The sequence below is a fragment of the Coffea arabica genome, chromosome 1c, assembly GCF_036785885.1.
Source record: "Coffea arabica cultivar ET-39 chromosome 1c, Coffea Arabica ET-39 HiFi, whole genome shotgun sequence".
NCBI classification, from domain to species: Eukaryota; Viridiplantae; Streptophyta; class Magnoliopsida; order Gentianales; family Rubiaceae; genus Coffea; species Coffea arabica.
Window position 1 is genome coordinate 52,760,776 of NC_092310.1, and position 12,579 is coordinate 52,773,354.

A 12,579-nucleotide genomic window follows, 5' to 3' on the forward strand; every position below is an offset into this window, starting at 1 on the left:
ATGATGATACCATGAATTTTAGAAGTAAGATTTTTTTTTTCCATTGAATTTGTCAGCTTCTATTGAGATTTCAGGTGGATTGCAATAGCAATTCATGCAGAAAAAACAAATTGTGTTGATGTAGCTGTTGGCATTCCACATGTAAAAAATCATAGTAATTAATAGCTACACAAGCGCCAATCGATATTCTCAAGACAGTATACAGTAATTTTCTTTTACTTCACAGCAACTAAGATGGAGAAAGTGGTGTTCATGAGGAGAGCAGTGAGCGGTTAATAAGGGACGATAACCATGGAGTCCATCAGCATAATTTAGAAATACCTTCAAGGGCACTAACAGGTCATAGCCTCCATGCGATGAGACAGAACAAGCATAACACATGGGAAACAAATCAAATCAAATCATCTTTTTCTTCACGATAAGAAGGTTGAGTAACTCACTTGTACAAGTAGGCAGCGATTCCGAGAAGAATACATAAAAGAATGATGTCGATACACATGTTTTGACTGGACCTAATCTGGAACAATTTCAGGAAAACAGTCTATTCAAAATCCATAAATGCAAAAGCATGCTCTAAATAATAATTGTTGAGGGGAAAAACCTCAGTTATTTTGTGCTTGAGTTTAACGTTTGTGTTTTTGAGCTCAGATGTTGCTTTGTCCACCTGTAAATATATACCAAAGAATACATCCCATGAAAATCTTCAAAATCATTGTGACAGCAATTTCATGGAAAAAAAAAAAAAAACCAAAGTACAAGTTTTTCAAACCTTAGTGTCAATTTCATCAATTAAGGGAACTTGCCTATCCAGCTCCTGAAACCAAAAAAATTAAGTATCATGAATGAGATAAATAAAAGTGATCAATTTCCAGCGGCATAAACACATGGATAAATGCTAACCTCATTCATATCTTGAGCCAGATTTTTCAGTGTATCCAGACCTTCTGAGATAACGTCTAAACCTTGATCCTAAGACAATTTGAGCAAGACTACGTTAGAATGAGAATTACAGCTGTGTCTGTGAAGCTGTTGACGGAAAAGCCATAGTAAAGGGTAACAACAAAGAACTGAAGAGGATTAAATGAGTTACAAGCCTGTTTTAGTTTGCGCATTTCATACTCTTCCCTAAATTGGCTTGATTCTTCAGATTGTTGAAAGAAATCATCACCCAAGTGCCCATCTGGTTTCCAGATATCAATAAAGCACAATAGAACCATCAAAAAAGAAGCCATAGACATCAGAATTATTATTAAAGGATCCCTGTTAATTAAATGGATTATAACCTGAGTCAAATTTAATATTTCTTTTAGACGCTGAAGCACCCCAACCTCCTGTTTGTTTTGCAGCACTGGAAGTTCCATCTGGTATGGCACGAATCCTCTCCGGTAATGCTAGAACCAGATCGTAACGAATCTCTAGTTCTTCCTTTGTGATCCCCTTGACCTGTTCACATTAAGATTGATTAAATTGTTCAGTGCTAATGAACCCGGTGGATTAATCCAAGATTTAGAGGGTCAAAACCAGAGAACTGGCAAGGGTAAAGAAGGCTAATTAAAACTTTAAGTTCCTTCAACAATTTCAGCACTTCTCTATGATTTCAACTTTCTACCTCACATTTAGATTGATAACACACACACACACACACACAGAGGCACATTATGTTCAACCATATAATAATTTCTGTCCACGGCCATTAAAATAATCTCAACATCAGAATTCTCTCAAATTATAACAAGTACAAGATGGATTATTCACAAAGCACAAAAAATAAAAATGAAACAGAAACCAATTAAGAACAACTGACAAAATAACCTTAAATCATGAAACACGAAACATAATTTTAGAAAATATGAAAAAAGGGAATCCACCTTCTTCTGGGCGAGTTTCTGCAATTTAGGAACCTCTTCCATTAATCTGGCCTTTACGCGCCGAACCTCAGCATTCATAGCCACCACCTTTGCCCTGCTTGTCTCCATTGCAGCCATCTCCGACTTCTACAAATTTAGAGCAAAAAAAGAAATTGAAACATCAGACCCAATGATATAAATGTGAATTATCATCGTTGAATGGAAAGATGATGGACCTGGAGAGCAGCTTCGATTTGGGACTCGAAGGAAGCAAAGAGGCGAGCAAAGGCATCCTCAGAGGAGGTCTTGAGGGAACGCTGCTTTTCAACGTCGTATTTCTCGTATTTCTTGCATATGTCGTCGAGTCTGAACACAATATCTATCACGCTCATCTTTTATTGTTCAATTGTTTCTTTTGTCACCTAAAAAGAAAACAAAAATCCAATGACTTGTTCTTGGAAACAAATGAAACTATGGAGAAAGAGAATCAGAAAATGAATAATGTGGTTGTTGAGGCAAATTTCTTCCTCTCTTTCTGGGTCTGATTGGTCGCCATGCTTTCTCTTTTGTCTGGTTAAGGTTAGGAAGACGAACGGTTGACCGTTAAACTCGGTTTCAGAGTGGCGGCAAGATTCAAAACAAAATAATAAAAAAGGAAAAAAAAATTGCGCTGACAAAATAGAAAGCGACGGAGTGTGCCGGATTACCGATCGGAACCAAGGAAGCCCACCGCAATAAACAACGGCTGCATTGGAGACTCAACTCATTAGCAGCGTTGGAGCGGTTCAGTCACACTCACAAATTAATTCTTCCGAGGAAGTTCCGCGATGAAGATAGATGATATAGTAGCGGGCATGAATTATAAGCATTTTATCAGCTGGTTAATTGATCAAATTCAAGCGTGGTTTTCAGCTTTCTTTCTTTTTCTTTTTTTTTTTTGGGTGCATCTTCTAGCATTCAAGATTTTAAGCATGAGGAGAAAATTCAGTTAATTATTAAATAACGGTAATTTGCAACTTGGAAATGGGCAAGTTTACGAAATTCGGTTCTTCTTTGAAGAACAAGTTTTCAGTTCCGGTGAGTTTGCGAAATATATAGACTCAACAGAAACCGCACAGCATGAAAAGTTATAAACTATAATGAGTTTATAAACAATAGAAACGTTAAAAGTTCCAACAGATACCATTCTAACTAGAAAAAACACCCAATGTTCAAATAGTCATATATATATATATATGTATGTATATATCTGAGCAGAATTGTGCTCCAATTACATTTAGCTCCTCCCAGTGACACTCTTTCTACATTGTGTGGAGACTCCTTGCATCACAAGCTGAGAAAATCGCATGCTAGAGGATTGCAATGAAGCTTCCAGACGATGAACTTTTAAACATTAACACGATACTTCTCCGCTTAAATAATAATATTTGCGTACCATCTTTCTGTAATCTGCAAAATAGGTTTCGACATACAACATGTTTTTCTTAGAAGACAGTAGTGTTATTACCACCAAATTGTCTGAAGAAGACTTCCCTTTTCATCATTGCAGTCCAGAGAGGCAAATTATGAAGGTCATGCTGTTCTATCTCAGGTCGAATGTTAACAATATTTGTTTGATTTGGAACAGAAAAGAAGATGAAAATCCAACTGTAATTCTGAAAACTTAAAAGATGGGGTCAGAGCATGTCGATTTGCTTTTTAGCCTGTGCAAACTTGACGATATCAAAGCACCAAAGTCAGGACCTACGTTTTCTGTTTTGAGAAGTGAATAATTTAAGAGTAAAATTTATATACAATCACGGTGTATACGCTATCACCATTGGATTCATGACATATGTGCAAAAATTGAATACGCCGACACTGTTAGTGTAGCAAAGATTAATCCATAATTTAATAGTAAATCTTCAAATGAGATTATTTTGAGATCTAATGGGCACAGTCTCTTGGGATCTCCAACATTTAAACTGAAAACCCTTGTAAAGAATCATGTGATTGCCAACAAAGATATAAGCAACCTTTGACAGTCAAACATCCAGCCATACAAAGTTTCTTATTCTAGCAGGAAAATGGTGACAGGATTTGCTGAACATTCTGTAGAATAGAGCAATGCATAGGCTTGGCATCAAAGTTCAGATAGAAGAGGATGCTAACCTTCCTGGTTTTTCCAAAGTGCAGCAGCAGAGCTGTTGAGAGGGCTTTCATTATTGGGTTCTGCATGTTTATGACAAATGGAAAAAAGATTACTAGAATCTACAAGTAAAAGCAAAGGAAAAATGAAAAAAAGAAGAACGACTAAAAAGAAATTCCTTACCTCCTAAAAGACTCTGGATTGATAGAAGAATAGTTCTGCAATCATAAGCCGAAGACCACTTGTCCTGCAAACAGATGAAAAAAAATTAACATTGACTTCAGAACAGGTATTGTGCTTACACAATTGTCCTAAAAATATGTGTGCGATAATATAAATGCATAACAAGAAGGATTAGGGACTTTATTGATTCATTCTGCTGTCTTCCAAACCTTTTCCAACTATAAAGAAACTGTGGGAAAAAATCCAAACAGAAATAGGAAGCATAAAACAGGAATCATATACTTTTTTCTATGTCCACTGTCTCAGTTAATCATGAAAATGCCCTGTAAGGTCTGCAAAAAAAAATGGCTTTTACAACAAGGACTCATCTTGTCAAAGAATCAAACGGATAATACTCATGACTACACAATCCGAATTCTAGCGGTACCAAATCAACGAGAACCACAGTGGGACCCACTCAACTTTCACATCATGATCATATCGAAGCAAATTCAATCAGCCCTCCTAGTTCAAAATTACTAACCAGAACTACTTCAAGCCCCTTGAATTTTTGAGAAGTCGAAGTTAATTTAAAAGAGGCCAACTCTCATTTCTTGCATCTCTAGGTTTCAAGTCCTCCCTATCGATAACATTCAGTGCTTTCTTATCCATACTTTTGGGATCATGAAGGCATTTATTCAGTACAAAAAAACTATTATAGATGAGGGATACCTGTAAAATGTCTAAACAAATATTCCCATATTGGTCAACATTTGGATGGAAGCACATTGTCTCAAATTTTACTTGTGGAGGCTTGAAAGGGTAATCGAGGGGAAAGCGTAAAGAGAGCTTGTAGGATAGACCCTCATACATAGTTCCTTTACCACCCTCAATGGTGCCAATCCAAGTAAAAATGCTCTCCCCTTCCGGAAAAGCAGACACTCCAAGATCTCCTCCACTCATCTGAACATGCATGAAAAAAGGAAACTATCAGTAGTAGAACACATTAGAGCAACAAAAGTTTCACTCTTGACCTCGTCATCCGGTATCTAGGAGTAATAAAACTTATAGTACTAAAACCCATAGCCTGCACTGTAGTCTGCATTGCTTATTAGAAGATGTTGTTGATCGATCTTTAAAGGAATCTTTTCTTAGATTGAAAAAAAAAATGGACAACAAAACCAAAACAAGACGAGGAATGAAAATGTCAAGGAGCTTATGCGGTGTTTAAACTAGAACAAAAGAAGTTCATACCAGACTCCAGCCACATTATCCATTCCCCCCCACCACCCCCCTCCCCCCAATAAAAGTTTGGAGTCTGTACCAATGCTAAAGGACTTGTGCATTGGTTCAGAAAGTGTTCCTTTCATATTACACAAGGAAATGTTGTAAAAAAAAGCAGAACTATTTTAAACCGAATACAGGGTTTTCAGTAGCTTAGTCCTAATTAGCCCAAACTTACGCTTGATCACCTAGCTGAGAAACAGAAAACTAAGAACAACCCTGCGACAAAAATGTCATTTTAGCATAGAAAAATGGAATCAATTGTTCAGCTTGAAAAGGGAAACATTTTTCCACTCTACGCTCATCAAGACAATTACGAAACGGCAATTTCGAATAGAAATTCTCTGTTATGCGCCTCTGAGTTTTGCTCAGTGTTTAAAGTATAAAACTTTATTCAAATCTACAACCGACCTAAATCACGGAAGTGAAACGCATGTACTCCAGGAATGCTACACATCCCTATAATTAATGATATCAAATAAGAAAAGATTAAAGGACTACAAGATCAGCGAAATATGGTCCATAAAATCAAGTCATAGCACAAATTTAAATACATACAAAAAGAAGAAGAAGAAGAAGAAGAAGAGATAACGAGAGAAAGAGGGTGGGCGGGGAGGTACCATGAGGGCCATCAACTCTTTCTGCAACCTGAAAACAAAAAGAAAAGAAAAATCATGGAGAAAAGCAAAACAGAAAGGAAAAGGGGAAAAGCTTAAAAAAGCTTAGATCTTGAATTCTTGATCAATAATATTGAAGAAATTAAGATAAATAGAAATGCAAAAGTTTGCCGGGAAAAGGAAATGAAAGAAGATAAGGACCTTTGGGTAACGGAATTGGTGTCGACAGGGTGAGGAGAAGACTTAACTTGCTTAGACAGAGCCGGAGACGATTGTTCGTGAGGGTGATCTTCCGGAGACAAGTTACCATCTCCGACGTCGTTTCGGACCTCCATATTCCAAAGCAAAGTCAGGATTCTCCCGCTCTCCTCTTCCTTTTCCCGATTACTCTTTTCTGTTCTGGATGGATATTGGTGTATGGCCCCACAGGCCAAAACTCCTACTGCTTCTTCTCCTTCTTCCTCCTATTAAATTTGGTTTTTCAGTTTTCTTCCGATGAACTGGAGTAACAAATGATGGTGCTATATAGTCTAAGAAGAATTGGGAATCCTGACGTGGATTGGATTGTTTTTTCCACTGACTTTCATGTGCTTCTCCAATACCATTTTAGTACCAATGTGATACTAATTGCTCAAATGATGCATAAAGTACGGGCAACAGACAGCACAGAGACAGAAATATGCTGATGTGAAAGAAAGAAAGGATCAAGAAAGAAAGAAAGGAATCTTTCTATGTTTTTCATTGTTGTTGTTATTATGGTTGCTTCTAGCGTGGAAAGTAGAGTGAACTCTCCACCGTGGGCAGATGAAGTATTGACAAGACAACTCAGCGTGGACGTCTTTGACATGTCAATTGGGGCCCAATTGAAATAAGACAATCGGCTGTAGGGTTGGTTTAACAAACCTGGCCTTAACGATGGACGGAACCCGAAAATCTTGAGTGAATTAATGGCTTTCTAGCATCAAAACCTGGGTTTTGTTATTACTGACAAGGTGTTTAATGTGCCAGTCCGATTTTCAGAATTGCGATCCCGAACTTAACATGCTGTACCAACTGGGTTATGGTTATGAAATTGGTTTCTTGTTAATTATTATTACAAGAAATATTTATAATTGGAAAAGATTCAATTCTTGCATACTGAATGATAAATATTTTTAGAAAAAATCGTTTAAAATGTCTTTCATATTTCGTTAAATGAATTTTTTTATCTTTTACTTTTAAAATATTAACTTTATATCTCTTACAAATTTAAATTCACAATTTTTGGTCCCAACCTAATTTTTAACCACTTTTTAGTCTAAAATTATCACATGACTCATATGTAATAATTTTTATATACAAAAATGTCAAATTTTACTTTTTTAGTGACAAAAAAATATAAATTGACAAAAATGAATATGGTATCAAGTTAGATCTTGCTTGTTGAAGTGCAAAAATGAATATGAATTTGATCATTTGTTTGATTATAAATGGAATATAACTTTTTTGCCTATAAAAAAATGAACTTTCTTTTTGTCATGATAAAAACTATTTTTATTTTAACTATCTGTAACTACCCATGACTATTTTTACTTTTAACTACTTAAGTATATATTTTCAAAATAACTACCCATAAATAGTATAACTACTAATATAAAATTATTTTATGAAAAATATTTGAAAGACTAAAATTTGTTTTGATAATAAAAAAAATGTATTTAAAATATATGATAATAAATATTATATATTTTTTGATTGCACACACATTGGATGTGCATGAGCACTAGCTATAATCGAATTCCAAATTTCACTCCTAGTGATAATGCAATAGTTTTAAATAGATGTCTCCCATACTAAATAATTAGATTGTACTGAACTAGGTCCTAAGTCTGCCATTAGTTGTAATGAACATGATCGACTACAAATCACAAATTTGACAACTGCAATATCAAATTTCAAGTCTTTTTAATTATTAATATGTTCCACTAGTTATAATGAATATGATGGATTATAAATCATAAACTTGATAAGTACACTAAATTTAAGGCATTTTAACTATTAATCCGGAAGCAACGATGTTTAAATGTTAAGTTATGCTCCTATGTTCAATTTAACATATTTAGATAAGGGTTTAAAGTATATATGAGGATCATTTTGATTTGGGATTTTTCAAGCATCCAATAACTTATTGTCACCTAGGTTTCTTTAAGTGCTTCATCTTAATAATAGTGTACCCATATTTACACAATCTTCACATTTGCTTTTTTGTTTGTTTAAAGTAATTTACCCAGCTCTTATCGTTTAACATTTTTCCCTTTCTTTATTTGTTCAAAAGCAATTTTTTGTTCATTGTACTTACCTTCTTTTAATTATGTTTTTCTTTTGTTTAATGTAATGTAGCCAACCTTTTTCCTTTTTTGTTTTAACAAAAAAGAAAACACCATTATTATCTTAGAACCATAGAGAAACTCAAGAAACAAGATGGAATAGTGGTTAAGCTACAAAAAAAATGCACGCGATTAACATACCAAATTTGAGAGATTTGAATGATAGGTATAACAGCAAAATTATAAGATCATATGCTTTCATACTGTGATTTTCATCTATGCATTTGGGATTTGCAAGAAATGTACACACCTTTGAATTGTCAAGATTTCTTGATTATTTGTGATTATTTATTCGGTAGAATAATTTACTAAAATAATTACTCAATTGAAAATTTTCACACACATACCTTTGCGTAATCATCGATAGTTGGGATAGCCATCACATTTACATATTATAAGAATAGTATTTTTCTTAAAGAAAAAAGAAAAAATTGGTTAAATTATACTAAAAAAGAATTAAAAAGGATAAATGCAATAAAGGAAAAATGCTTTTGAACCAATAAATAGAATTAAAAAATTAAATGACAAAAATTGGATAAATTACTTTAAACAAAATAGAAAAAAGACCACTTTAAAATATCTTTCGAATTTACAAAGAGATAAAGACGTCATTTTAAAATAATTGGGATATTGCATTGGGTCAAAAAAAATCTCACGAATGCTCGAACTAAAGACGCGAAAGCGGTATCTTTATTCCAAAACACGCTTTATCTCAAGGCAGCGCCAAAATTAAATTACGGCGCCCTTGTTCATTACCAGTTCTAACCTGTATTCGGTTACAAATTTCATTTTTGTCTATTATCTGGCCCATCGAATTGTGTTGTCCTATTCCTGTTACTTCTTCCCACCATGCAAATATGACTCAGCTTCCCACCTTAGAAGCAACCTTGTTATTATTCTTGTGAATACTACCCAACATTCATTGATCACACTGGGTCTCAATTAATTTTTTTTTTGGGAATGTTTGTTTTTCCTTTTAAAAGACTCAAACAAATTCGAGAACTTGTTTCAAACACTGGGCATCAAACACTTTACCATTTGATCCAACAACCACTGGTGATGAGGATTATTGTTGGTAGTGGTACTACTTTCATGATTGTTCATGGCAATTTTTTACTAACATATATGGAAAAATGAAAGTACCTGTACATTTTTTGTAGTCATGAATGTCATAAATATTAAGGGTGACAGAAAATAAGGGATGGAAAAAATAATTTTCTTTACAAGTAACAAAATTAAAAAGTTAAACAAAAGATTCATTTTTTTCCTTTTTTTTTTAACTTTTCATTCACAACCAAATTAGGGTCCAAACGATTGTCGAAAAAAATCATTTAGATCAGTTTTACTTCAAACTCGCGCTGTGTAATCTCATTTGTTTAATATGTAACTCATTTTTAATAATTTGTAAACATAGAATAAGAATAAAATTTTATAGAACTCACCTACATCATTAAAATCAATGCATAAATTATGATCCAAATCTTATATATATATAATCAAATCATGGCCGTCAAATCAACCTTTCGATACCGCTGCAACTTTGCCCGAAGAGGATGGCGATAAAATGATGGATGCATCATTGGCAGTTGGGCAGCCAGTAAGGTACACTTTTTCCAGTTTCCATGGCCCCGTGCATGTCACATCTTGTGCACACGAGTATTCCAAACCGTAACCATTGGGCCAATGGCGCAGTGGCGTCAGGGAGGGATGCGGGGCTGGAGCGGTTGTTCTGACAACCGCTCCGGAAGGTGTAATACCATTTATACATGGTGTAACATTATCTGTACAAGGTGTAACAATTGAACAACAGCGAGTAAAATAGAACAACATTTTTGTAGGCCCCACACGACGTGAAAATCGAGTTACAAGACGTGATCTAACCCGCACAAATTTTTGAAGCTTCATCCTGGCCGTGAACTGCCTGGAACGGTTGTCATATCTATGACAACCGTCCAGGCCCCTCGTCCGTCAGGAAGGGGCTTAAGTCCCTCCTTAAGCAGTAGGTAAAGCTTCAAAATTCACATGCAACGAAAAAAATCTAAAGGTTGTATCATAACACTCTCTTAGTCTAGTTGGATCAAAAAATCTAAGGGTTGTATCATAACACTCTCTTAGTCTAGTTGGAGGATCAAAAAATCTAAGGGTTGTATCATAACACTCTCTTAGTCTAGTTGGATCTGTATATCCACTAACCCCCTACCATAGCCTCCTTAGGCTCCCCCTCTCCCTAGATTAAAATAGAGTAGATTATACAAATATATCGTTAGTAGTAGACGATAGTATTTGAGACGCCAGTATTTAATACTGCTATTTTCATTAAGAAAGCAAAGCTATAGCATATAGCATCATATGTAGTATTTATTTTATTTTCAAGATTATGAGTGCTAATTAATTTTGTACACCTCTGTTGTCAAAATGTGCAAGCTATTGTTGCGGATATTAATAATTAAGAAATTATTACCAATATAAATAGACTTCAATAGCATTAGTAGTAGGATTTGCCAAGGTTGACAGTGGAACCCTACGTGGCCCCAAATCCAACCGGAGGTCCGGGCATCAATGCAGTGCTGCACTTTCTCCTCCTTCGTTTTTAGTATAAATGAGAGGAATTAAACCCGAATCATTTGATACAAGTTACACTGCTCTCTTTCCCAACAATCCAACTCATCACTCCTCCCCTTGTTTTTCATATTCTGCTTCTATTTGTTTGTGAAAAAAAAAAAGAAATATTCTGGGCTTCGTCTGAATTGATAAATTTAATAAAGAATTTGAAATCCACCCAAACCACATTAGTTATTTGAATTGTTTAAAAAGCATCTGACTTTATAATTCATCAATTATCAACAATACATTTTAAATACTGAAATAATTGGTGATTTACAAATTCAAATACTTTCTAAATAATCTAAACAACTACAGAGATTTGAAAATAGAGGTGGCAAAATGGATAAATGGTTCATAATTGGTTTTGACTTAATGGATGGTGGATAAAATTTATCCAATCCATTTAAATCCATTTAATAAATGGATCTAAATGGATGGATCTAAATGGATTAAATAAAAACCAATTATCCATTTATAATCCATTTAAATATTTTACTAGTTCCCTTATTCCACATTTTTCTAGTTTAGAAGACAGCCCATGGAAATGTAGTAGTGAGCTGATTAGTCCAAACTTACGAAGACTCCCCAAGTCCTCGGACATGTTTTTCTGAGTCTCCGAGGCCAACACCCAACATCAACTGACCGCAATGGCGAGAGCGCTGCCCTATTGGCTGGCGAGCCGTTTCAGAAGTTCATTTCCTTTCTGTTTCATTTATTTGGTTTTTAAGTAAATGGATATATATGGTTTTTGTGGATAATCCATATAAATCCATTTAATTTAATGGTTTTATTTTGATTAATCATTTAAAACCAATACTATAAATGGATAATTCAAATCCATTTAATTATGGATTATATGGATGGATAAATGGATTTCAATCCAAATTGCCACCTCTATTTGAGAACATTTCAAATCCTTCGTCAAATTTCTCAATTCAATCGCAGCCAAGTAATTGTTTGTTCTTTGGAAGCAAAAAGCGGTGTCAATTGGACTCTAAGAACCCAAATGACCCATTCTTCCATGAAATTGTCGTTTGGCTAGCTAGTGTATATCGTTTATCTACCACGAGTTCTCCCTCGATGGCGGAAGAAGCTTTGATCGAGAGAGCCATGAGACCAACCTTTTTTTTTTTTTTTTTAAATAACTTTTGGGTGGTATCTGAGAATAACAGGTAACCTATATCTTGAATTCATCACTGAATAGCCACATAGTGAAGAAAGGTTTGCCTTTTCCGGAACTCGTTTGCATGAATTGAGATCCCAATTGTCAAGTGTTGGATAACATTTTAAACTTGTCATTCAGGACCCGCCTTGATCAGGTCGGCCTGCCCTTAAAGACGAAGGGCAGAACAACTTTGGACTTCTAAAAGTTTACGAAACCAATATCGCAATCAGGCCCAACTATCCCATGAAACTAAGCGGGCCCATTATTTGCTTCATCTCCTTGGCAAACATGTTTTTAACAGCAAAGCTAAGATGGCAAAAGAACTAACCTAAGATCCTTATTCACTAGCAGAAAAAGTTGAGACTTGATTGCAGTTGCACTGATTCCATGTCAAAAGAACATGTAA

The 12,579-nt window shown here is 34.9% G+C and overlaps 2 protein-coding genes across 4 annotated transcripts; both read right to left on the reverse strand.

Moving 5' to 3' along the window:
* Positions 1–436: 436 nt before the first annotated feature.
* On the reverse strand, positions 437–2,841 carry LOC113727240 (syntaxin-71). Its single transcript, XM_027251310.2, has 8 exons — positions 2,084–2,841; positions 1,869–1,994; positions 1,284–1,443; positions 1,095–1,180; positions 901–969; positions 770–814; positions 602–664; positions 437–517 (listed from the first exon to the last, which is right to left on the reverse strand). The coding sequence occupies exons 1-8, from the start codon at positions 2,237–2,239 to the stop codon at positions 437–439; spliced, it is 786 nt and encodes a 261-aa protein (XP_027107111.2). The 5' UTR covers positions 2,240–2,841.
* Positions 2,842–2,972: 131 nt separating this feature from the next.
* LOC113727884 (ubiquitin-conjugating enzyme E2 20-like) lies at positions 2,973–6,806 on the reverse strand. 3 transcript variants are annotated; one of them, XM_027252274.2, is made up of 6 exons: positions 6,240–6,806; positions 6,042–6,069; positions 4,870–5,100; positions 4,159–4,222; positions 3,999–4,058; positions 2,973–3,296 (listed from the first exon to the last, which is right to left on the reverse strand). In XM_027252274.2, the coding sequence occupies exons 1-6, from the start codon at positions 6,371–6,373 to the stop codon at positions 3,241–3,243; spliced, it is 573 nt and encodes a 190-aa protein (XP_027108075.1). In that variant the 5' UTR covers positions 6,374–6,806; the 3' UTR covers positions 2,973–3,240. The 3 variants fall into 3 exon arrangements, with proteins under 3 accessions (XP_027108075.1, XP_071933298.1, XP_027108083.1); XM_072077197.1 differs by lacking the exon at positions 4,870–5,100 and having other exon boundaries at positions 6,240–6,769; XM_027252282.2 differs by lacking the exons at positions 6,042–6,069; positions 6,240–6,806 and having other exon boundaries at positions 4,870–5,112.
* Positions 6,807–12,579: the final 5,773 nt, after the last annotated feature.

Bases quoted from the DNA above. Each gene is read 5' to 3' on its own strand.
- LOC113727240 (XM_027251310.2), bottom strand. From the start codon at position 2,239: ATGAGCGTGATAGATATTGTGTTCAGACTCGACGACATATGCAAGAAA. The intron at 1,995-2,083 runs GTCCATCATCTT...CTAAATTTGTAG, and splicing joins AAATCGAAGCTGCTCTCCAG to AAGTCGGAGATGGCTGCAAT. The intron at 1,181-1,283 runs GTTATAATCCAT...TCTGGAAACCAG, and splicing joins AAATATTAAATTTGACTCAG to ATGGGCACTTGGGTGATGAT.
- LOC113727884 (XM_027252274.2), bottom strand. From the start codon at position 6,373: ATGGAGGTCCGAAACGACGTCGGAGATGGTAACTTGTCTCCGGAAGAT. The intron at 4,223-4,869 runs GTATCCCTCATC...ATCTGTTTGCAG, and splicing joins TTTGTTTAGACATTTTACAG to GACAAGTGGTCTTCGGCTTA. The intron at 3,297-3,998 runs GTTAGCATCCTC...CCTATTTTGCAG, and splicing joins ACTTTGGAAAAACCAGGAAG to ATTACAGAAAGATGGTACGC.